This window comes from Kogia breviceps, chromosome 14 (genome assembly GCF_026419965.1).
Source record: "Kogia breviceps isolate mKogBre1 chromosome 14, mKogBre1 haplotype 1, whole genome shotgun sequence".
Classification (NCBI taxonomy): domain Eukaryota; kingdom Metazoa; phylum Chordata; class Mammalia; order Artiodactyla; family Physeteridae; genus Kogia; species Kogia breviceps.
This window is the reverse complement of record NC_081323.1, coordinates 13,608,125-13,632,969: the sequence shown is the minus strand read 5'-3', so window position 1 is coordinate 13,632,969 and position 24,845 is coordinate 13,608,125. Positions and strand designations below refer to the sequence as shown.

The following is a 24,845-nucleotide window of genomic DNA, read 5'->3' as shown; positions in this document are numbered from 1 at the left end:
AAGTACCACTGGGCAGGAACAGTTGAAAAGGTGTGAGCTGTGTTTCACTGCCGTGCTCAATATCAGCACACAGGTTTTGCATGGGTCGCACCTCTTAAGTCTTGGGAACTGTTGCTAATGGCTGCACCCCACGAGAGAGAAATTAGGTAGAGAAGTGGAAAGGAGGAAAATTCTGAGTATGTATTAGTTAAAATCCCTCAACTGCAGCTGCCAGAAACCAACTTGAGCTAGCTTAAGTGAAAAAGCAGAGTTTATTTTAAGGATACAGGGATTCTCTTAGAACCCAAGAGCCAAGGGTACAGAGGGTGTCAGCAAGATATTGGAACCAGAAGGTAGGAGGGGCAAGGAAACGCATTTACAACTTCTCTCCCTGTGTTCCACAGTGTAGGTGCTAGAATCCCCAAGCGGTAGTGTCTTTTCAGTGGGCATGACTCTCCTCCAGGCCCCTCACTCTACTTCTAACTAAAACCAAGTCCTGCAAAAGTGTTGGGTCATGTTTCCATCTTTCACCCCTCTGTTCCTCTCTCTCTGCAAACTAGTCTTCCCTGTCCTTCAGCTCACGTTGCTACCAACAGCCACCCAAAGACAATGAATTTCTTTCCAGGTCTCAATTTTGAGTTCCCAAGGAAAGGCCTCTGACCCAGCTGGGGTTAGGGGCCCACCCCTGGCCCAAACCCTGGTGGGCTAAAGAGTTAGGGTCACGAGCAGAGTGCCCACCAGGAACAGTATACCCACTGAGAATCTAACACAGGGAGATAGAATGGTGGACTAGTGGGGAAGAGGGACAGACCCTCTTCAGAGAGGATATAGTCAGTAAATTAAGGAGTCTGCATTAAATTTGAAATTACTTGATTTTTTAAAGAATTCTCTTACCAAAATTTCTGTTTAACTGATCCAGCCTAGTTAGTTCAGATAAATTAGGATTTAGCGTATTTAAACCCCAGAAGCTCTCTTCAAAAACAGTGGTTTTCAAACTTTTTTTTTAACCACGACCCATAATAAGAACAATACTTATTATCATGACCCAGCATTTACATACACGTAAATGTAAAAGATCAAAGAATTCACAAAATAAGATTCAAATAATATTCACTAAAAATTGTTTCTGAATGAATAAGTAAAAACTTATGGCTGTCTAATTATCTTAAATGAATCATTTCCATGTAAAAATGGACTTTTGCAAGGAGTTGGGCCAGTGGAGTGAATTGGGAGATGCCAAGATGGACACATGAGGCAAAAAAAAAAAAAATTCACAAAATAATATTCAAGTCTACTAATTGTTTTGAAAACCTGTATTAATTGACCTTTTTCCTTCTAGATACTACTTTTCTCTTTACTTTTAAAGGCATTACAAATGTGTAAATACAATCACTGACCCCCAGAGAGTTTTCCAAGGTGGCCCATTCAAGATGGTAGACTGAGTAGGTGCCTTTGCTGCCCCCAACACCAGCTACATAAATGATCACACAGGCCTTTTATTTTTAAAAATAATGATCACCAGAAAAAATTATGAAAACCAGCAGTATAAAACATTGAGGCCAAGATAAATGAATAGGATAAACTATGAGAGGTAATTTAAGAAACAGAAAAGATCTTAGAAAAATTCTGATTGGTTTTCTTATAAAGATTCAAGGAGGTCTTGTATCCACGAAAAAAGAAGTGCAGGCTATTGGGAAAGGAACACTCAGAGACAAAGTAAAAGCTACTGTAAATTTTTAAATGATAGTGAGAATCAAGTTTCATAGAAGGGTGGGCTTCCCTGGTGACGCAGTGGTTGAGAATCTGCCTGCCAATGCAGGGGACACGGGTTCGAGCCCTGGTCTGGGAAGATCCCACATGCCGCGGAGCAGCTGGGCCCATGAGCCACAACTACTGAGCCTGCGCGTCCGGAGCCTGTGCTCCACAACGAGAGGCCGCGACAGTGAGAGGCCCGCGCACTGCAATGAAAAGTGGCCCCCGCTCACCGCAACTAGAGAAAGTCCACGCACAGAAACGAAGACCCAACACAGCCATAAATAAATAAATAAATAAATAAATTTTTTTTAAGTTTCATAGAAAGGTTGAAAGAGAAAGTTAAAGAAATCTCTGAGAACATAGATCAAAAAGACAAAATTACAGAACACTGTTTTTAAAGGATAAGCAATATCAATCCAAAAGATCTAATTTGTCTATTGGGAATTCCAGAAAGATGTAACAATGGGAAAGATAGGAAGACAATATTTAAAGAAACAGGCTTGAGAAATGTTTGAGTGCTGAACAGTATGAATGAAAAAAGACAAAATCTAGATATATCCTCATGGGATTTGAGGATACCAAGTATAATAAAGAAAAGAGCCTAAAAAATCCAAAGAGAGAAAAAGTAAAACCTGTAAAGAACTGAGGATCAGTGAAACACCAGACTTCTCATTAATCATGCTTGACGCAAGACAGATTCTTTCAAAGATCTAGAGGGCATTATTTTCCAATTGGAATTCTGCACCCAGAGGAACCTTAGAGCAAAATAAAGACATGATCAGATTAGCAAAAATGCAGGAAGGTTACTTTCCATGCTCCTTTCAGAAGAAGCAACTTAAGGATGTACTCAAGCAAAACAAGGAAGAAAACCAAGCAAGAGACTTGGGATCCAGAACACAGTGGATCTGACCCAGAAATGCAGTAAAGGGAAGTCTCAGGATGCTAGCTATGTAACAAGCCTGAAGATGATCCAGTCCACATTGGAACATTCTGTCACAGAGGAAGAACATCTTTGATATATAGGGTGTGGCTGAATTTGAAATTCTGCTGAAGGTATGTCATTGGAAACAAGAATAGAATTAAAGCAATTAATAAGCTCCAGCAAAAACAGAAAGTTATTCCAGACAGGCATGATTCCTATGAACAAACTGAGATATGGCACGATTTTAATCAGGATGGAGTACAAGAAAGGAGGAATACACATGACCTTGGTGGTAGGAACAGTCTCCTTAAAGTGGCTCTGGAGTTACGACATTAGATACATAGAGAAGGAAGTGAAATCCTAGCACATTAGTTCGGTCTGCAGTGAATAGTAATCACAAGATGTACATAAATGCTCTATACTGGGTACCAACTTTTAAAATCAACATATAGACAGAGCACAGAAGTCTTAAGTACAATTATAAAACCCAATGCACAAACCAGTTTATCCACATTGACAATGCAAAAGAGAGGCTAAAGCTCAGCTATTCAAGAGGCGAGGAGGTAGTAGGAAAGGGTAGGGACACCAATGTCCATATTTTCCATATTGGGTTTGCTGTTTTAGCCAAGAGAAAATATCCAGTGCTGATGGGAATTGGAAATAGAGGGGTTCGCATATGTGAAAAATATAAAATTCTGGAGAAATGGGGGAGATTTACCATGAGCTAAACCCTCATCTTTCACATTACCCAGTCAAAAGATGTTTAAAGTTGGCAAATCAATAAGTAAAAGTATGTTATTTAGAGTTATAAAGGTAATCAGCAGAACTGCTAAAAACAGAAATGTTTAGAAGTAGCTGGGCTTACGGTGAGCAGTGAACGTAAAATGGTAGTATTTCATTTTGTCAAATGAGTTATATGATTTTTATTGTTTTTGGACTGAAGTCCTTTTTTGAGCTTTTATGTGAAAGGCAAGAACAGGCGTCTTGGTTCTGGCATCTATGGGTTGATAGGAACCCAAAAAATTGGCCATCAGAATATATTTTACACAGCTGAGGTTGAATGGGGACTCGCGGATACATGCGTGAGTCACATGTTTTATAACTTAAAGATAATGTTTTTCAAGACATCTTTTTCCTCCCAGGGAATTAATTTCTGCAGACATTAAGTCAAATGCAAGCAAGTGCATTTGTCTCCATTCTCTCCCTCTCTTTCATCACAGCGTGTGTTCGTGTGGGACTTGGATGAGACAATAATTATTTTTCACTCCTTACTCACGGGGACTTTTGCCTCCAGATACGGGAAGGTAAGAATCCATTTTGTCTCCTTTTTTTTCTTTTTTTCAACGTGACAGTCTGTCCAGCTGGTTTGTCTTGGGAATTGTGAGGGCAGTTGATACGACAGCTTCTCCAACAAGCTGCCCCTTTGCATCAGCCGGGCTTTGGAAGGCCTAGGGAATCTTCCCTTGACATGTGAAATTTTAATTAGCTTCTCCCATTGTCTCCCATGCCTTTTCTTCCAACACATGAAACATTCAACATCCACTTGATAGGATATAAGCTTGTAGTCTTCGGCTGTCTCCCTCCTCCTAAGAGGGCTAAGAGATGCTTCAGCCAAACCCAGTAATCCTAGCTGAAAAACAAGGTAAAGTACTTTTCTTCTTCCCTGTTGTTTATTTTAATGTCTCCGGCAGATGAATTTAATTTTCCTTCCATTTTTCTGAGACAAGGGGGAGGCATTTTGTCAGCTCCAGCATGGATCTTAGCAACAGCTTTGCAAATGTATCACCGACAAATTATGTCGGGGAACCATCCAGTCAGAGTTCCGGGCAGATGCTGTCTGTTGACTGGTGGTCCATGCAAGAAATGTCAAAACGCCCTTAATAATGCAAAAATGAACCCAACCGCTGAAACCCCAACCCTGCCGATCCCGTGGGCTTAGTATCAAACCACATGCGGATGCTCCAGACGTCTGCTGTCTCTTCAGGGAGACAGGTAGAGGTGGCAGGGCGGGGCTTTAGGGGACAGACGCACCGTCAGCTCATCCGAGGTAAGCGACCTGTTGGCAGCTGCTTCCACACACGAGTGGGAACCATGAGACTCACCAGCTCCTGGAAAATATTTCTGTTTCTGTTTAGAGCCCAGGAATATGATTTGACATCACCTCATGGCTTTTCCAGCTGCTCGTGTTTTTTATGAGGGTTATAACAAGCTGGATGTATAATTAGCAAGATAGATTTATCGTCTGCCGTTATGTTGTAAAGAATATAAAAATGGTGTTGGTGGTGCAGAAATCTCTTGCCGAGGAGGAATGCCGTTAATATGTCTAGCAGTGCCTGCGGGAAATCCGGCATGCATTTTTGGAGTGTGCACAGCTTAGGTAAAGGATGGCAGAGTCCAGAGCTGCTGAAAGCACCGGAGCAGACTTGGCAGCTAGTGCAAAAAAACTGGGCTTCCCCAAAGGGGCTGCAGGAGTGAGTTGCCCACCCAGTCTGGGTGTTCTATGGTTTTTAACCACCCCCAATAAAGCTACTGGCCCCCCAAGAACCATTCCTTCACTCTTCTTACCCTTTGAGAAGTTCCACAGCTTCGTGCAACAATTCAGTTCCCATGGATTGCGTAGGGCTTTGTTGTAGTCTAGGCTAAGATTTTTGTGTCTGTGTCTCACTACCACTCTTTAAACCAAGTTACAGGCTCGTTCAAGACAGGGACAAAGCCCAGAGCTCTGTTCTGGGCCCCATGGCACCTGGTCCCTGTCACGTATCACCAGCCAGCTCCCTCCAATCCCATCACCTTCCCCTCCAGCTGTCTGGTCTCCACTCTTGCCCTTTCCAGCCCCTACAGAGGGGTCATCCTAAAATACAAGCCTGGTCTCTCTTCTACTGAAAAATCGTCAGTGGCTTCCCCATTGACAAACCCTAAGCCCAGCCTCCAAGGCCCTTCATGAGCTGGCTCCTGCCCTGCTCTCCAGCCCTGTTTTCTCTTACTTGTCCTGAGTTGCCTTTTGTCCTTGGAACCTGCCACCGTCTATCCCATCTCTTCTGAGTTTTTCCCAGAAGCAGAGCCTGAGACCAGGAGTGAGTGCTGGTAGTTTCGTTGAGGGGTGATCCCAGGGAGCACTAGGTGCAGAGTGGGGGAAGTGAGGCGGGGAAGGGAAGGCAGCCAGTACAGGGTACGTAAATAGCTATGGCTGCAGACACCTGGGACTCAGAACCACCGGGAACCTCCCGGCTGCTCTGGAACACACCTCAGAATTGACTCCCCCAATGAGCAAGTGTGCTGGGATATTTATCTACACATTCCCTTCCATCGTGGGTTGAGGGCTTTTTCTGGGGGGGGGGTAATTCCCTGTCCTGGCCTGTCCCATGAAAACCCTAGGGCAGGGAATCACAGGTCCTAACAGGAGTAAGCCTCTGCATGTTGAGAGGACACAGAAGAGGGGCACACTGGAAACTTCTTCTATAATCTAGAATGTTCTAGAAAGTTCAGATATTAGGTTAAATCATACTTATCTTTCAGTTCCCATTTTCAGGGTAGCTTCCTCCAAGAGGACTTTCCTAACCACTCCCACCCCCATCTAAATTGCATCTCTCCCCATAACTCTATTTTTCATTTATATTATAATTATGCACTTATTTTCTGTCTCCCTTCTAAGCTGTATGTGCCCTGAGGACAGAGACCGTGAACATTTTTTATCAACCCAACTAAGCACAGTGCATGGACCAGATTGCTCAATACATACTTGTTGGGAAAATGAATCAGGATGATCCTCTAGAATGAAAGCAACATGACGACAGGCACTTTCTTTTTCTGTTTTGTTCATTGCTTTGTCCCCAGAGCATAGAACAGTGCCCCCCACCCAGTAGGCATTGAATAAATATTTGGTGAATGAAGGTAGGTAGGATAGAAAATAGTATCAAAACAAAAAATTCCTAACTAGGGGCCACCTGCCAAATTCTGCCTGCGGACATTTGTGTTTGGCCCCTAGAGTGTTCAAAAAAATGTGAATTTGTCGCCAACATTTTAAAAATCAGGAGATTGCACAGACCAAAACAATTGCAATTTCCAAGTCTTCTTGAAAAATTAGAAAACCTAGCAATCCTGCATTCCCATGTGGCAGCAATCAGCAGGGGCTGAGTAGCAGCTGCCCAATTAGCGGGGGGATACACTCTCCAGCCTATCCACAGCCCCACCTGGCCTGTTTAGGGGACCCTCCTGACCCCATTGGCATCTGAGTTTCAACATCCATCCTAAAATTACAGAACCACTGAAGGTCAGAGCTGGAAGGACCTGGGAGACCATCACGTCTATTAGTCTCCATGGTACAGTAGGAGAAACTGAGGCCCAGAGAGAGTGAGGTCATCCAGGAGATAACGAGAGGTAGACCTCAGGTGCACTTGCCTCTCTGGGTGTTCCCAGGATGTCCAGGGAAAACTCAGGTGAGATGCTCTTGGAGCCCCCAGGTCTCCAGTGCCATCATTATTCCTCTTCTAGAATTTTCTACTCCTCCAGCTCTTTTAAGTGAGTAATGAGGTTGGTTGGTTGGTTGGTTGGTTTTCCTAAATCCAGCCCACCCTAAGAGAGACCCAAACTAACCATGGCTTAACCAAGGTAGAAGTTTATTCCTCTCACCTTGTAGTCCAGGCATAAGCAGTTCAGGCTGGTAAGGCTGCTACCCAGTACCAGGATTGGAGACCCCCTTCCATCTTGTTCTTTACCATTCCTGGAGCATTGCCCTCGTTGGCAAGATGAAACGTAGCTCACCCCCATGTCTGCATTCCGGCCAGTAAGAAGGGAAAGCAGGAAAAGGGGAGTCCACCTCTCTCTTTTTCATTTTAATTTTTTTCCCTCTCTTTGGAGGGCCAGATCCAAAAGTTGCACAGATTGTTTTCTGCTCACGTGCCATTGGCTGGAACATGATCACATGGCTACCTTCAGCTGCAAAGGAGTCTGGGAGATGTAGTCTAGTCATGTGCTCTATTAAAATTCAGGGATTCTATTATTCTGAGAGGGAGAAAGGAAGAAGGGATATTAGAGGACAGCTAGCATTTTCTAGCACAAAGTACCATTAGTAAGAGGAAGAACAATGAAAGAGTAAATTGTTGAGGAAAAATAAAATTCGTTCTGTTCAAGACACCTAGAGGACAACTATATTTGTGGGTCTGAAGCTCCAAAGAGAGGTCTGGGCTACAGCTATAAACTTGGAAGACAGAGGAGAGGAGAGGACGTAGAGGAGTGTGAGCCCCATTCTGCAGACAGAATAACTGAGACACAGGGAGGTTATGTAGTCAGGGTATTCATAATGGAACTTAAGTTCATGGCCTTGACTTTTGGCCCACATCTCTTTCTCTTTGTGCTCTTCCAATAGCTGCAGCCACATGGAACCCATTATTAATAGCTGGTATCAAGTGGGACTCTCAACTTGAAGGACGGAGTGTTTAAGCTACAAAGGGAATTTATTAGATGACAATAATTGAAAAACCCAGAGGTAATGGGATTCAGCCTGGGCTGGATCCAGAAGCTCAAGCGGTGTTCTTAGGGCTTGGTCTTTCTGCATCCCTCAGCTAACTTTTTCCATGTGGCAAATCCTTCTCAGAAATCCCAACTGAAAAAGAAGACGTACTTCCCAAATTCCAGCACAACTCCCAGGCTTGAATCTCATTGGCTCAAACTGGGTCAAATGCCCATCCATACATCAAACTCTGTGGCTCTGTGTAGCCAGCCTAGATCAAGAGGCTGGCATGGAGGGAGTAGAGGAGCAGGTCAGCTCCATCCCAACCAGATGGATGGAGCTGGGGAGGGATGGTACCCCAGAGAAAACTGAAGTGCTCTTTCCAGAAGATGGTGAGGATCCTGGAGTGAGGAGTGTGTCCAGAGTGGGCTCTGAAGGTCATGACCCTCTGTACATCTATACCAAGGACCAGCAGCTCTTTGCTCACGGCCATTGTGTTAAGCACTGTACAGGAAGCAGAAATCATATCAGTCGTGGTCCCAGCTGAAGGAGCGACTCACTGTCTACTTAGGGAAATAAGACCAACAGAACCAAAATGATTAAGAAATGATTCAAAAACAGAGTGTTTGACTTTTAAAACAGAAACTGGGCCCTTTTCCTGTTCCCAGTCAGGGCATGTGCCGCTCAAGGCTGTCATCTCTCCACTTCCTTTCCATCTCTTCCTACCCAGTGCTCAAAACCAGAGCATCCCTTTGGTAGCTGTACCTCCCCACATCTTGTGGATCCATTAGAGGTTCCCTGGAGAGCCAGAGACGCCAGTGATTGCCGGCAGCCTCTTTCCTAACCTCTCCTCCCATCCCGCCCCCTCCCTGCAGTCCCTGAACTGTTTTTTCCAGCTGGGATTAGACAAAAGGCTCCTGGTGGTCAGGAGCCTTTGCCCGTGGCCAGGAAGGGCTCATAAGGGGTACTGATCAGCAGTCTTCCTGGGTTCACAGTGGGTCAGTCCTGACTCCTCCTTTAGTGCCCTGCCTTCCAGGCAGCTCAGTACCAATTGGAAGCTCAACTCTAGGCCCAGTTGTGGGGTGTGTGTGTGTGTGTGTGTGTGTGTGTGTGTGTGTGTGTGTGTGTGTTTTAATAACAGCTTTATTGAGAAATAATCCACATAACATAAATCTACCATTTCACTGTGAACGATTCATCATTAGTTTTTCGTATATTCAGAGTTGTGCAACCATCACCAGCATCTAATTTTAGAACATTTTCATCACCCCAGAAAGAAACCCCATACTCATTAGTAATCATTCCCCATTTCCTCCAGCACCACCCACCCCAGCCCCTGGCAACCACTAATCTACTTCCTGTCTCTATAGATTTGCCTCTTCTGGACATTTCTTATAAATGGAATCACACAATATGTGGTCTTTTGTGACTGGCTTCTTTCACTTAGTATAATGTTTTCGAAATTCATCTATGTTATAGCATATACCAATACTTCATTTTTATTGTTGCATAATTTTACAGTGTGTGAATATGCTACGTTTTGTCTATCCATTCATCAGTTGATGGACAGTTGGGTTTTCAGCTTTTATGAATAAAGCTGCTGTGAACACTCATGTACAAGTTTTTGCATAGGCGTATGTTTTCAATTCACTTGAGTATATACCTAGGATTGGAATTGCTGGGTTATATGGCAACTCTATGTTTCACCTTTTGAGAAATTGCCGGACTCTTTTCCAGAGTAGTTGCAACATTTTGCATTCCCATAAACAAAGGATAAGGGTTCCAATTTCTCCACATCCTCACCAACACTTATTATCATCTGTCTTTTTGGTTATAGTCCTCTTAGTAGATGTGAAGTGATGTCTTGTGGTTTTGGTTTACATTCCTCTGACTAATTACGTTGACAAATGACTAATGATATTTCCACGTACTTACTGGCCATTTGTAGTATCTTCTTTAGAGAAATACCTATTAAATCGTTTATTGGTTTCTTTAATAGAAGTATAGGTGATTTACAATATTGTGTTATTTTCTGGTGTACAGCAAAGTGATTCAGTTTTATATATATATATATATATATAATTTTTCATTTTTTTCCATTAGTTTATTACAAGATATTGAATATAGTTCCCCGTGCTATATGGTAGGACCTTGTTGTTTATCTGTTTTGTATATAGTAGTTTGTATCTGCTTATCCCAAACTCCTAATTTATCCCAAAGGGGAAGGGTGCTAATCCCACCTTTGCCCTTTGGTAATCATAAATTTGTTTTCTGTCTCAGAGTCTGTTCCTGTTTTTTAAATAAGTTCATTTGTATCATATTTTAGATTCCACATATAAGTGATATCATATGATATTTGTCTTTTCTCTGTCTGACTTACTTCACTTAGTATGATATTTTCTAAGTCCATCCATGTTGCTGCATATGACATTATTTCATTCTTTTTTATGGCTGAGTAGTATTCCATTGTGTGTGTGTGTGTGTGTGTGTGTGTGTGTGTGTGTGTGTATGTGCATGTGTGTGTATACACGTGTATATATCTTCTTTATCTTTTCACCTGTCAATGGACCCTTTGCCTGTTTTTAATGGGTTTGTCTTTTAGTTTTGAGTTGTAAGAGTTCTTTATGTATTCTGGGTAACAGTCCATTATCGGATATGTGATTTGCAAATATTTTCTCCCATTCTGTGGCTGGTCTTTCCCCCTTATTGATGATGTCCTTTGAAGTATATGAAGTATTGCAGGGTGAAAGGGGTTGAAATTAAATTTTTTAAAAGGTGGCCAGGGAAGGAGCCCTCATGGGGAAGCTGAATTTTGAATAAAGACTTAAAAGGAAGTGGAGGAACAGATATCTAGTGGAAGAGCAAGCGGGAACAGCAAGTGCAAAGGCCCTGAGGCAGAAGTTTGATGGATTTGAGGGACAACAAAGATGCTAGCATGGTTGGAGCACAACAAGTAGAACTCAACTAGCTTTTACTCTGAAGTGGGAGCCATGAGGTTTGTTGCTTATATTTCTAAAGAATCCCTCTTGCTGCTCCCCAGGAAAGGAAGCTATTGGGTGGCAAGGCTGGAAGCAGGGAGACCTGTGAGGGGGCTACTGCAACAGTCCAGTCCTATAATGTTTTTTTGGACCAGGGGGGATGAGATAAGGAAGATGAGAAGTGCAGCAGCCTGGATATATTTTGAAGGCAGAACTAACCGCATATAAAGAATGAAAAGCGATTCCTTATTCTCATTCCCTGGGCTCTAGGGATGTCTTACTTACTTTCTGTCCATGGCCTCCCTCTGAAGGGACCTGATCTCTTCTCCCTCTATTGCCAACTAACAAATTCCTCTTGAAAAAATTCTCCCCCCCCCCTTTTTTTTTTTTGGTGCATTCACTATATACCAAGTACTCCACTGTGAACTTTTTTTTTTTTTTTTGAGTAGGACCTCAAGTGCCAACGTCGAGTTATTCACATTCTTTGTCCACACAGGCCTCTTTCTTGTATCACGTGGGTACAAACATATGTTTCTTTGTAGACCCATTTGGACTCTTCCTCCTCTCCTCCCCATAGCTGGTTGTGTAGCCTTTTGTTTACTTTCCTGTAAAATACGTATTGTCTTCTTGTGTGCATTTATTTCTTCTGTCTGTAAATCAAATTTAAATACCCCTTGTTTCTCACTTTTCTCCCTCTGCACTGTGGCCCTAGGTCCTTCCACGTTGCCCTATGTCCAACTCCATTGTTCTAACTCAGTGGTCCTCAACTGGAGGTGATTTTGCTCCCCAAGCAACATTTGGCAACATCAGGCATTTTTGGTGGTCATGACTCGGGGTCTGCTCCTAGCATCTAGTGAGTAGAGGCCAGCGATACCGCTAAACATCCTGTAATGCGCAGGACAGTCCCCACAACAGAGAATTATCTAGCTCCAAGTGTCCATAGTGCTGTGGGTGAGAAACCCTACATCCACCTGCTGCTCTGAATCCCAGGGTCCCACGTCTTCCTTATGCCCCCTTCCTCCAGGGAGGACACTCAAGCTCCCCCCAGCTCCCCACCAGCCCAGACAATGCTGTGATGAGCATCCTTTATGAACTGCTCTGAGCTTTACACCACAAACCTATAAGGTATGACTGCTCCTATTATACCCATCTCTGGAAAACTGAGGCTCAGAGAGGTAGCATAATTCAGCCAAGGTCACCTACCTTGAAAGAGATGAAAGCCAGGAGATGGCCCACTGCTCTTAACCATGTATCTAAACTGCATCCCCAGTGATCCACGAGAATGTCCTCAGGGTGAAAATTAAAAGCCATTGGCATGAACTCTTCTGCTTGACTGAGCTCCAGGAGCACACAGACTGGATCTAATGTCTTCATAGCTTCATCCCCTGGCACCAGGCAGTGCCTGGCACATCCACTTGATAAATATTTGTTGAATAAACAAATAAATAGCTTGTGGGTAGGGAGTTTTCAACATGTGTGGTTGCAAGCACTGCAGAAATGAGATTCCAAGGTGCCTGCCCTGCAGGGAGCAAATAATCACACACATGACAAGATAGGGGCCTGTCAGCATCTCTCCAGGGCCAAGATGCTGGGTGCCAGCCTGGCCTGACCTAACCCAGAGCTGGGCCCACAGCAGGGGCTCAGCAGACGCTGTGGAATGTTGAGCAAGTGGCTCCTCCAGGCCAGCTTGGAGTCAGGGACACTTTGGCTGGTGGGGGACCTGCAATGGAGCCAGGTGATTCTTGGTGCCTACCCGAGCAGGATCCAATCTAGGGTTTCCCTCCTGGTCACCCCTTTAAAAGGGCCAGGCCCTGCTCAAGCTGAAAAAATAAGAGGTTTCAAACTGGCAATGCCAAATGTGGCTTGAAGACAGGTTGATCCCCTGGCATTTCCTTAAGTTTTTAATTCATTGCCAATATTTTAAAATCTGGATATTTTACCTAAAAACCTGGAGGATATCTCACTTCTCTTGGAAAACAGGAAGATCTGGCAACACCAGGCCTGAGTTTTCAAAGAGTGGAGACCCTCTGACAGGACATGCTCCCTGGGGCTCACCTCTGCCCCCTTCACTCCCTGGAGTTACACATCCTCCCTGGGCTGTGGTTTATGGATCTGTGGTGCCTCCTTCACTGCCCCCGCCCCCAGTGGCGCTTACATTTGTGACCTGCCAATGCCAGGTTGTGCCCAGCGTAGGTGGGATGTGTGGGGCAGAGGTTACTGGTCCCCATGCCTTCCGGGCCCTCCGCATAGACTGCGGGACACAGGTGTCCCTGGTTCCCTCCACCCAGCTCCCCAGCTTTGTCAGGTGGTTCAAAAACCATACCATACTCCCCACAAAGCACAGGCTACTTATTTCCTAAAGATCCTCTGTCTTGGGGATCCATCATCATGGCTGGGAATTCTGTTCACTAAATGTGGTTTAAATCCTATCACTTCCCCTCCTCCAACAAATAAAAGAGAAGCCATACTATTATCCTTAGGAAGGTCTCTCCAACCTTCCAACTAGATCGAAACGCCCTATCGAGATGACTCATGGAGGGCTTGCCATAATACAGTTGCAATTATTCATTTCTTGATGTGATTATTTGATGATAGAATAACATCATCACTATCATCGTTAAATGGCTGGGACTGAATTTCCATTGGAGCAGTTGCTGTTAATGCCTCACCTTTATCCCTGCAGCCCTCCACATTCCCACAGACATGATGGTTTCCTCTGCAAGTACCTGTGACAATCTGGGGTGCAGTCTCCCAGGTGCCCGCAGAGGGAGAGAGCCCGCAGCAGCTGCCTGCTCAGGGACCTACCCCTGCTGATTTCCTTCCCTTCCCCCCTCACTTCCATACTCGGTCACCAGTGCTTCCCGGGGTCACCTCCCAGATAAACTGCTCGCACCTGAATCCCAGGCTCAGGGTCTGCATCACGGGGGAGACCCAAACTAAGGCATTAAGGATGCCTGAATGTTCAGACATCTTCACGATGGGTTCTTATAGGAACGGAAACTCCGCATCACCAGATCCCTGTTGTAACTTAAACCCTCCTGGCCCCTCGAAGTGTGTTTTAGGGACAGGCATCATCAGAGAGCTGTGAGAAATGCAGAGTCGGGACTTCCCTGGTGATCCAGTGATAAAGAATCCACCTTTCAATGCAGGGGACGCAGGTTCGATCCCTGGTTGGGGAACTAAGATCCCACATGCCGCGGGGCAACTAAGCCTGCGCGCCACAACTACTGAGCTCGTGTGCCTCAACGAGAGAGCCCGCGTGCCGCAACTACAGAGCCCACGCGCCCTGGAGCCCCGCACGCCACAACGAAAGATCCTGCATGCCTCAACGACGCGATGCAGACAAAAGAAAAAAAAAATGCAGGGTCTCGGGTCCCAGCCCAGATGTACTGAACCAGAATGGACATTTAAACTCAACACCTTCACACATTAGTCTGTGAGGCAAGATGTAAGCCATGAATTCACCTGGTGACGACTCTTCTCGTGGATCCTGCCAGCCTCTTCGTGTATCTAGAAGAAACTGGGCAGAGATAGCCTGGCCAGATTTTGGCTCTACACATCTCCCCCTGGGGCTCCCCTGCCCTCTCCGACCAGCCACAGTCCTCCCCCATCCCTCAGCGGGTGTAATTACGTGATTCCGGCTCAGATTCCGGAATCCAATACCCAGCACAGTGCCATCAGGATTCAATCAGATCCAGTTGGCGAGACGCAGCTTGGCCTGTCCGTTACTGCTTTACAAACTGAGAAGAAATAAAATCCCTGGTTTTATGACCCAGCAGTTAAAAACTATTTGTAGAAGTTGCTAAGGTTCAAATCAAAAGTGCCCTCCCTGGAGGACGATTAGTTAATTCAGAGGACCACAGATTCTTTTCTTTCTTTTTCCCCCCTTCTACCTTGAGATGTGACTCTAATTCATTTCTGCCTTTCAGACATCTAGAGCTCTCCATCCTTTGACAAACACAAGCCAAAGTGCTTAAGGACATCTGTTTATTTTATTTCTTTAATGAGAAAACCTTCCAATTTCTCCAGGCTCAGCTGTGTTTATTTACATTGTGTTAACCATGTGAGGCCAGCACCTTGGACGTTTAAAGGCCTGGCCGGGGCCCTCGAAGCGGCCTCCAGCTCTGAAATGGAGTCAGCCCTGCCCAAGGAAAACAGAGTCCTTGGAACTCTATAAAGTAGATTTTCAAAATAAATACTGCCTAATTCACTCGGTAGATGTGGATTAAGTCAAGATGAATACAATTTGGAAAGGATTTTCTGAGGAAGTCGGAGATTTCTTTCCCCCACTGGGGGTTAAACCTTGTATTTAAATCTCCGTCCCCACCTCCCGCCCCGGCCCCCCCCCTCTCTTTTCAGTTAAGCAAAAGATATTTAGTCTTTGTGGCTAATAAAGAAATGATGACTTTGATTGGCCTACTCAAACAATGATTATTTTCTTTGTAGGACCAGGGGTGGTGACTTAACTAGTCACTATTCCGTCCAGTAAGGGCAAGCAACGAACATCTGCCGTTGTCATTCTGGCGGGGGTGGATGAGGAAGAGATTGGAAATGCTTTCAAAGATGTCCTAGAGGTGAATGACAGTTGGAGGGCCCGTGGGCAGGGGAGTGGCATCCTTTGTAGATTTAATCCCCGGTAATAGTTCTGGTAATAGTTCTTCCCTGAGCCGCTGGGCCTCCATGCCAAGGCCTCTCTGCTCATGTATTCTGGAGCATTAAAGGATTACTTTCAACATAAAATATATTTCAGAGATGGTTTGGGGTTGTCAGAAAAGCACTCATTAGCAGAGACTTTCTTTGAAGCCCCGTGCTCTTGGCTGCTTGGAGAGAGACCATTTCTACTTAGGGTGGAGGGTTTCTGAGCTAGTTAAGACTCCTGAGTACTCCTCATTTTCCGCCCCCAAATTTAACAAACGCGACTGCTTCCCCGGACTACTTTGGCCAACTTTTTTTCTCTAGCCCCACCTTTCAACGAATGCTGGAGGGCATCTGAAGAAAAAACATAATGATAATAATAATAGGAGGGATTCAAATCTCCTGTGCAAAACTTACAGCAAATTGTCGGTTGGGTTAGAATGAGAAGCTCTTTTGTCCGCTGTAAATATAGGGGGTGCTGCTCACAATGATAAGTGGTGGGAAAAAAATCCCGGGTACCTTGCGAACCTAAATAATGGGAACACTTTTCCTTTACACTTAACTAGCAGGTTGAGAAGCCGTCTCCCCCAGAGCCCCACCTGCGCTTTTTTACGGTGTTTACTTCCCAACAATAGGGCTCCTGAGCTGTCCAAAGATCACTGGAATTCCCGTGAGCCTTTGGTGATGAGGGTGTCACTCGGTGAGTGGCAGGAAGGTATCAAGGAGGTTGTATGGGGGGTTGACTTTGACAGGGAAATGAGAGGTTCCCCGCACCGTGCCTGCTTGCCACAATTCCTCTGTGAATGAGTGAACTCGTGGGCCCTTCCGATGGCAGAGAGGGGAAAGCGCTGACGCAAGTTCCCCAATAGGGCCTAATTCAAAGAGAAATATGCAGTTTAAGAATCTCTTTGGAAATGTCCATCAATGGTTGAATGGATAAACACATCCTAGGATATTCATACAATGGAATATTTTCAGCCATAAAAAGGAATTGGAGTACTTAATACATGCTCAGTGTGGACAAACCCCAAAAACATCATGCTAAGGGGAAAGAAGCCAGGCACGAAGGGTCATACACCGTATGATTCCATTTACATGAAGTATCCAGAATAGGTAAATCCACAGAGGCAGGATACAGATTGGTCATTACCAGGGGCCGGAGGGGAGGGAGAATGAGGAGCAGCTTCTTCGTGGGTGTGGGGTTTCCTTTGGGGGTGATGAAAATATTTTGGAACTAAATAGAGGTTTGCTCATCTGTAAAATTGGAATAACAGTTCCTGCCCCACTGACCTCAAAAGACCAGCCCGGGAATCATATAATGTTTCCCTAAGGGCACTGTAGGTGCTGTTAAAGGAACACAAACTGCCTGGAGCTGTTAAATGATGAACATTTTTTACTTGAAAAATGAGGGTGTTTTTTTAAAATACTCTTTCTTATCCGGTTTTGGTGTCTGGGTAATAATGGCCTCAAAAAGTGAGATGGGAAGTTGTTGCTTCCTCTTTTGTTCTCTGGAAGAGATTGTGGTGAATTGGTGCTATTCTTCTTGAAATGTTTGGTAGGATTCTCCAGTGAAACCATCTAGACCTGGAGATTTCGTTTTTCAGGAGGTTTTTAACTATGATTTCTATTTCTTTAACAGTTACAGCTTTCACCCTGAGTGAGTGTTGGTAGTTTGTACTTTTTGAGGAATTTGTCCGTGTCATTCATTGTCGAATTTAGGTGTCTGGAGTAAAATAAATAAATTAAATAAATAAATAAATACATACTTCACATTTACGATGAATTTCGGTTTCCAGCATATTATAACCCATACCCAGAAGCCGTTGATTATAGGGATAAAAAGTGTAAATCTCTCCCTGTGTGCGTGGCACTGGGTCAGGAGTCACCTCCTTGGTCCTCGACACAAACCTACAAGGTTTCTACCCAGGACACGGAGGCCCTACCCAAGACTACCAACCTAGCAACCTAATGGCAGAAAACGGATCAGACCCAAAACTCCAAAGGGCATTGGAAGCCGCTCTGCCACCGAGCAGACCACAGCCAATCACAAGGCCCCCGAGTTCCATGTGTAGCTTTCAAACCTTCAGTCCAACCCCAGTTCCTTCCTATGCCTGATTTCCCCCTGTTGGGGAGGGGAGGTCTGCAGGCTACACCTGACTCTCAAACATATTTTTTGGTTACATTTTTGAAATTTTTTGAAATTAGCTGCCAGCATTTCAAGTGGCGAGTGTTTTTAAATTTATTTTATTGAGGTTTATAGTTGATCTACAATGTTGTGTTCATTTCTTCTGTACAGCAAAGTGATTGACTTATATATATATTTTTTTCATATTCTTTTCCATTATGGTTTATTACAGGATAGTGAATATAGTTCCCTGTGCTATACAGTAGGACCTTGTTGTTTATCCATCCTATATGTAATAGTTTGCATCTACCAACCCCAAACTCCCAGTCCATCCCTCCCCCACCCCCCTGCCCCCGCTTGGCAACCACAAGTCTGTTCTCTATGTCTGTGAGTCTGTTTCTGTTTTGTAGGTAAATTCATTTGTGTCATATTTTAGATTCCACATGTAAGTGATATATTGTGGTATTTGTCTTTCTCTGTCTGACTTACTTAGTATGATGATCTCTAGGTCCATCCAGGTTGTTGCAAATGGCATTATTTCATTCTTTTTTATGGCTGAGTAGTATTCCACTTATATATGTATACCACATCTTCTTTATCCATTCATGTGTTGATAGACATTTAGGTTGTTTCCATGTCTTGACTATTGTAAATAGTGCTGCTATGAACACAGCGGTGCATGTATCTTTTCAAATTATAGTTTTTTCCAGATATATGCCCAGGACTAGGATTGCTGAATTTTTAGCTTTTTGAGAAACCTCCATACAGTTTTCCATAGTGGCTGCACTCATTTATAGTCCCACCAACAGCATAGGAGGGTTCCCTTTTCTCCACACCCTCTCCAGCATTTGTTATTTGTAGGCTTTTTTTTTTTTTTTTTTTTTTTTTTTTTTTTGCGTTACACGGGCCTCTCACTGCTGTGGCCTCTCCCGTTGCGGAGCACAGGCTCCGGACGCGCGGGCCCAGCGGCCATGGCTTATGGGTCCAGCCGCTCCGCGGCATGTGGGATCCTCCCGGACCGGGGCACAAACCCGTGTCCCCTGCATCGGCAGGCGGACTCCCAACCACTGCACCACCAGGGAAGCCCCATATTTGTAGGCTTTTTAATGATGGCCATTCTTACCGGTGTGAGGTGGTACCTCGTTGTACTTTCGATTTGCATTTCTCTAATCATTAATGATGATGAGCATCTTTTCATGTGCCTATTGGCCACCTGTATGTCCTCTTTGGAGAAATGTCTGTTTAGGTCTTCTGCCTATTTTTTGATTGGGTTATTTGTCTTTTTGTTATTGAGTTGTATGAGCTGTTTGTATATTTTGGAAATTAAGCCCTTGTCGGTTGCATCATTTGCAAATATTTTCTCCCAGTTCGTAGGTTGTCTTTTCATTTTGTTTATGGTTCCCTTTGCTGTGCAAAAGCTTGTAAGTTTGATTAGGACCCATCAAATAGGGAGATTTTAGATAAGCCACAAGGATATATTGTATAGCACAGAGAACTATAGTCAATATCATGTAATAATCTTTAATGGAGAATAATCTGTAAAAATATTGAATCACTGTGCTGTACACCTGAAACTAATATAATATTATAAATCAACCATACTTTAAATGAATAAATAAATTTTTTAAATTGGGAGATTTTACACAGAAATTCAGGCTTCTGGGTTCTCTTGAAAAATCAGAAGATCTGGCCATGCAGCACCCAGAACCCCAAATGTCACCACTTGGCTGGAGCTGCATAGCAGCTGCTTCCTTTCAGTGGGGTCGGTGGCCACCAGTTTTCCACAATCCCCACCACTCCCTATCGCCTCCCTAACACTAAGGCCAAATGCCAGCTGTTGTTTGCTATCTCACTTGCACTATTGTCTTTCTGTAAGAAGAGTTGTACCAAGAGTTGGAAAATGAAAGATCAACAAGGTGTGTGTTTCACTTGCACCATTTCAGTTAAGTGAGCCGCTTAGTCTCTATAAGTCTTGTTGTCTCTCGTGCCTCATCCACAGAATAAAGTCCAAACTCTCTGGGCGGGCTTCCAGACCCTTCATCACCTAGTTCCTTCCATGCCGTCCATCCTGCCTTGCCTCTCAGACTCTCAACTTTCTGTTTCAGGCTACACAGCCTTACGGCTGCACCAGCAGACTCCCCCACATCCAGGCCTTTATCTGTGCTGTTCCCTCTGCCAGGAGTGCTTTCCTCACTCGCCAGCCATTTGCCCAGCTAATGCTAACTCAGCATTCAGGTCTTATCTTAGACATCTCTGCCTCCAGGAAGCTCTCCTTGACTACACTGGGTTAGGTGTCCCTCCTGTGTGCTCCCTTAGCACTCTATACTATTGGTCACTAATTATTTTATCACCTCCTTTTTTGTGTCTCTCCCTAACTCAACTCCAGCACCTCAGGTGCAGGGACTGACTGTGTCTTAGTTCTCTCCACTTCTCTGCTTCCCAGCACAGCCCATTCTATGTGCCCCGTAATTAGTTGTCAACTTAATTTTCTTTCTGTTAAAACCCAACGCAAGCTGATTTAAGCAGAAAAATGAATTTATTGGTATTTATAACCAAAAGTTCAGGGGCGCGGCTGAATCCTGGGGCTCATATGGTGTCAGTAGAAGCCAGTCTCTCTGCATCTCTTTGCTCTGTTTCCATTGGGTTGGCTTCGTTCCTTTCACATGTCATGGCAAAAATTCCCCCAAACATCACAAGACCTACATCCTGCCAGCTCAATGACCCCAGCGAAAACAGAGTAACGTTTTCCCAGTGGTTCCAACCAAGTGCCGGATGCAGCTCTCCTTGGCCTAGCTAGAACCAGTCACTCAAAGGTGGGAGTAGGTGGGACTGGCTCCCTCGGAGCTACACTGATAGGGAGTGATGAAGTTCCACCTAAAACACTCAGGAAATGCTGCTATCGGATGGTGCATGGATGCTGGGCAGACAAGAACAGCAGACACTCACTTCCACGTGTATGTTTTAAGCCATATGAGGGCCAGGAACCTGCATGGTCTTACCCAGCACATAGTAGGTGCTCAGTAAACACTTGAAGTTGACATCAAATCTGGCCCAGTTACCAGGGTCCATGCCCTTCGATGTGGCTCTAGAGGGTCTGGCCCATTGCCTCTATGCCCTCATCTCCTAGGACTCCTCCCCTCCCTCACTCCACCCCAGCCACACTGGCCTCCTCAGTGGTACTCAGCCCTGCCAGACACACGCCGACCTCAGGGCCTTTGAACACTTGATCCCCTCCATCTGAAATGTCCTTCCTCACACATGGCTTCCCCCCTCGCCTCCTGAAGATGCCACCTTCTCAGCAATGACCTCCCTGACCATCCTGTGGAACTGCAGTACCTCCCACAGAGCCCAAGCAACACAAATCCTTCGCTATATTTTTTCCCATTAGTCTTTGTCACCTCCTGGCAGGGCACAACTGTGCAGAATGCACTTTGCTCAACTCTAGGACGCGGCACTTTCACGGCGGTCTGTGTGAGTGATGCCCCTGGGTTGTGCAGTGTGGCAGCTTGTGCGGCCATACAGCAGCCCTGCCATCAGACACACCACAAAATCTTGCCTCATCATTTGTTTATGACTGTTTTGCTCGCTGCTGTATCCCAGTGCCTGGAACAGTGCCTGGCACATAGAAGACACTCAGTAAATATTTGTTGGATGGATGGATGAATTTCCGCCCTCCTCAACCATGCTGTGCCTTGACAGCTCAGTTGGGGAGTGAGGGAAGAGGAGTCCTGTGTCCTGAGGGATGCCTGTGGGAACATGACCCTCGGGACTGAAAGAAGCCCCATCCAGTGACCTCTTGCTCCTTCTTGGCCCCTCCAGCTGACAGTACGTTGAGTGCTCTGTCGCCATTTAAGAGGAAATTGATTTTGCTACTCAAAAGAATTGTTTGTTCTCTCCTACCCACCTCCCGTTATTTAGGTTTTCTGTTGGAGGAGGGGGGTGATAGGACACTTATCTCTGCTCATCACACCATACACTGTCAGTGTTTGTAAATTGTTTAGCCTCTCTGCAGACTGAAATCATGCCTGTATGGGCTCCTGCCAAACACCCTTGCTTTCCTGATACTCAACACAGAGAAACCTATGGACTGAGAGATGGTGATGGTCCAGGCAGTCAAAGCTGCATCCTTGAGGGCTGAGTGCATAGGGAGGAAAGGATGAGATTGGAGCAGACCATCCTGGAGGCAAGTCCCAGTCCTGTTACTTAATAGATTGGGGATTCGCAGAGTCAGACCTATCTGTAAAACGGGTACAGTAACGATACCTGCCTCACTGGGTTTTGGTTGGACATGATGACACAGTGCCATGAAGGCAGCCCAAGAGATCCGTTTTGGATATAAGTCAGGTCTCTTCATTGTCCTTGCTTGAAACCGTTCCCTGGTTTCCAGCTCACTTTGAACAAATCCTCCCCGTGGCCTAGAATCCCCCAAATTATCTGATTCTCCTGCCTGGCTCTCTCCTCCTTCTCCCACGTACTTACTCTGCTCACTCCACGTTGGCCTTCTTTCCGCTCCTCAAACACTCAAAGCTTGTTCCTGCCTCGGGGCCTTTGCACTGGCTGTTCCTTCTACCAAATCACCCCACAGCTGGCTCCTTTGTTTTGTTTGGATCTTTGCTCAGATGTTGCCTCCTCAGACAGACCTTCCCTGACCGTCCCATCTCTAGCAGCCCTCCCCAAAACACATATACAGACATATTTGGTCTCTCTCTCCCCATCTAGCACATCTTCAGGTTTCCTTTTCTTCAAAACACTTGTCACGATTCAAAATGAAATGTCTCTTAGTTTTTCATGGCCCTCCCCCTCCACTAGAATGTAAGCTCCATGTAGCAAGGGACTTTCAGTGTCTGAGACCTATCATAGTAGAAGACATTATAACAGTGGCCTAGAGTAGGAGTCAGAAAACTGCATCCTAACCATGGGCCAAATCTGGCCTGCCACCTATTTTTTTAAATAAAGTTTTATTGGCACACAGCTGAGCTCATTCATTTACATATTGTCTATGGCTGTTTTCACTCTCCAGCAGCAAAGTTGAGTAGTTGTGACAGAGACCATATGGGCCACAGAGCCTAACATATTTACTATCTGGCCCTTTATAGAAAAGTTCGCCCACCTCGGGTCTAGAACATGGGCTCTGGAGCTAGACAGCTCAGGTTCAAAGCCTGCTCTACTCCCTAGCCACGTGACCTCAGGCAAGTCACTCTTCCTCCTTGTGCCTCAGTCCCTGCTTCTGTAGTGTGGGTGCAATAGCAATAATACTTACTACATGGGGTCACTGGGGGAGGATTAAAAGAGTTAATATATGTGAAGCGCTTAGAACTGTGCCTCCTATATAGTGAATGGTTATTGTAGAATAAATGAATAATAAATATAATCATAAATAATAATGAGTGAATGAATGTCTTTTAAAGAACTACATCTTTAGAAGCATGTTGCTGGTTGGGTAAGAATGTCCTTTCTCTGGAAAGTATGGTGAAATATCACTACCACTACAAATAGTAATAACAATAATAATAGTAAGCAGAGGACTCACAGCATTGATGAGGACATGTCCGTTGCTGGACAGAAGCAGGAGACGCTTTGCTGGGTGGTGTCAAGCCCTGTTCTAAGCACTTGCTGTGAACTTCCAAAAATGCACTGGTCTCCCATGCTGTCAAACGCCCCTGGGTCCTGAATGGTGGCTCACTTAGGGTGATCATCTCATCTGGGTCATCTGGAACTTTCCCAGTTTTCACACTCAAGGTGCCAAGTCCCAGGAACCTCCTCAGTTCAGGCACATCAGGACAGTTGGTCCCCCTAATACATGTTCACAGCTCCATTTATCTAGCTGTTTATTTTTTTGCCTTTAAATTGACATCCTAGGAAAATGCTTTTAAAGCGGCCAGACACCTCCAGTTGAAAGAACATTTTTCAAAGGATTAAAAAAAAAATCTTGGAGGCTGCGTAGTTGCGTAAAACTTCAAAAGAGGACCCGGTTTAGACATCTTTGTTTATTCTCTTCAATTTGACTGTGATTTTATCATTTGTAGTCAGTTTGATTCTTTTGTAATTCAGTGATGACGGGATTTATCCTACAGTTTTTTTGGTAAAGTGCTTGTGAGTACAAATAGACCCGTTTGCTGAGCTTAGAAGATCTTTTTTTATTTTCTGTGTTCTCCTCTGAAACTGCCAAATAAGCCAGGTTGGTTTTTTTTAACTTTACTGTTTAAACATGTGAATCAACCTATTTTTTTCCTCTACCACCATCATTTTCTTGTCTTCCTCTTTCAAACAAACTAATCTGTTTTCCAGGAGTTTCCAAGTAATTAAACACAATTAAAACCATTAAATTCTTTCTTTTAATGACAACTTTATTATTAAAAGCTAACCACAAGGAGGAGATTTAACTGGCAAAGCCCTCCTTTGTGTGTTAATCCCTCCCTAACCTCTGGCTGACACTTGCAAGAGATAAACCCCACAGAATAGTGAGCCTGGTTTAATGAAGAGCTTTAATTAATACTTTTCTTCCTTGTGGCAGAGTAATTATTTGTTCAGCTTGTAAACAGCCACTTGGCTGTGATTTTTAAAGGCCCAGTTGGTGTGGTGGCTTTGATTGGTTTTGTGTGTTTGCGTGTTTTTGTGTGTTTTTTTTTTTGTTCTTTAAAAGAGAGGGGAAGAGGTCTCCATTCCAGAGTAGGTACAGAAGTGCACTGTCCCAAAGTTGGGGGCATCAGGGTAATCTACACAGGAGAAAAGCCAGGCTAACACAGGTGGGAAGCTGCCTATATTTGTGAACCATCTCCAAAGCAAGCAAGGCCGCCCTTTGCAGCAGAAGTCTGCAAGCCCAGACAGGGTCCCCCCAAGACACAAGCCTGGCTTGTGGCGGTCTGGGTGCTGAAATGAGGAGGAAAAGGCCGGGATCACAAAATGCCAAATCGAGCTTCTACTCCGCGTCTCCCCTGATCTCCCCTTTAGGTGGCACCTGAGAAAGGGACAGCCCAGTGCAAGTGCTGGGTGTGGCCAGTG

General features: G+C 44.8%; 1 protein-coding gene across 5 annotated transcripts in view; it reads left to right on the top strand.

The window, feature by feature from the left end:
* EYA2 (EYA transcriptional coactivator and phosphatase 2) overlaps positions 1-24,845 on the top strand; it is a 251,291-nt gene that overhangs the window by 174,737 nt on the left and 51,709 nt on the right. For all 5 annotated transcript variants that reach the window (XM_067013899.1, XM_059038755.2, XM_067013897.1 and 2 more), the window contains one exon: positions 3,877-3,960. In XM_067013899.1, coding sequence (XP_066870000.1) covers positions 3,877-3,960 — 84 coding nt within the window. The remainder of the gene's footprint in view (positions 1-3,876; positions 3,961-24,845) is intronic.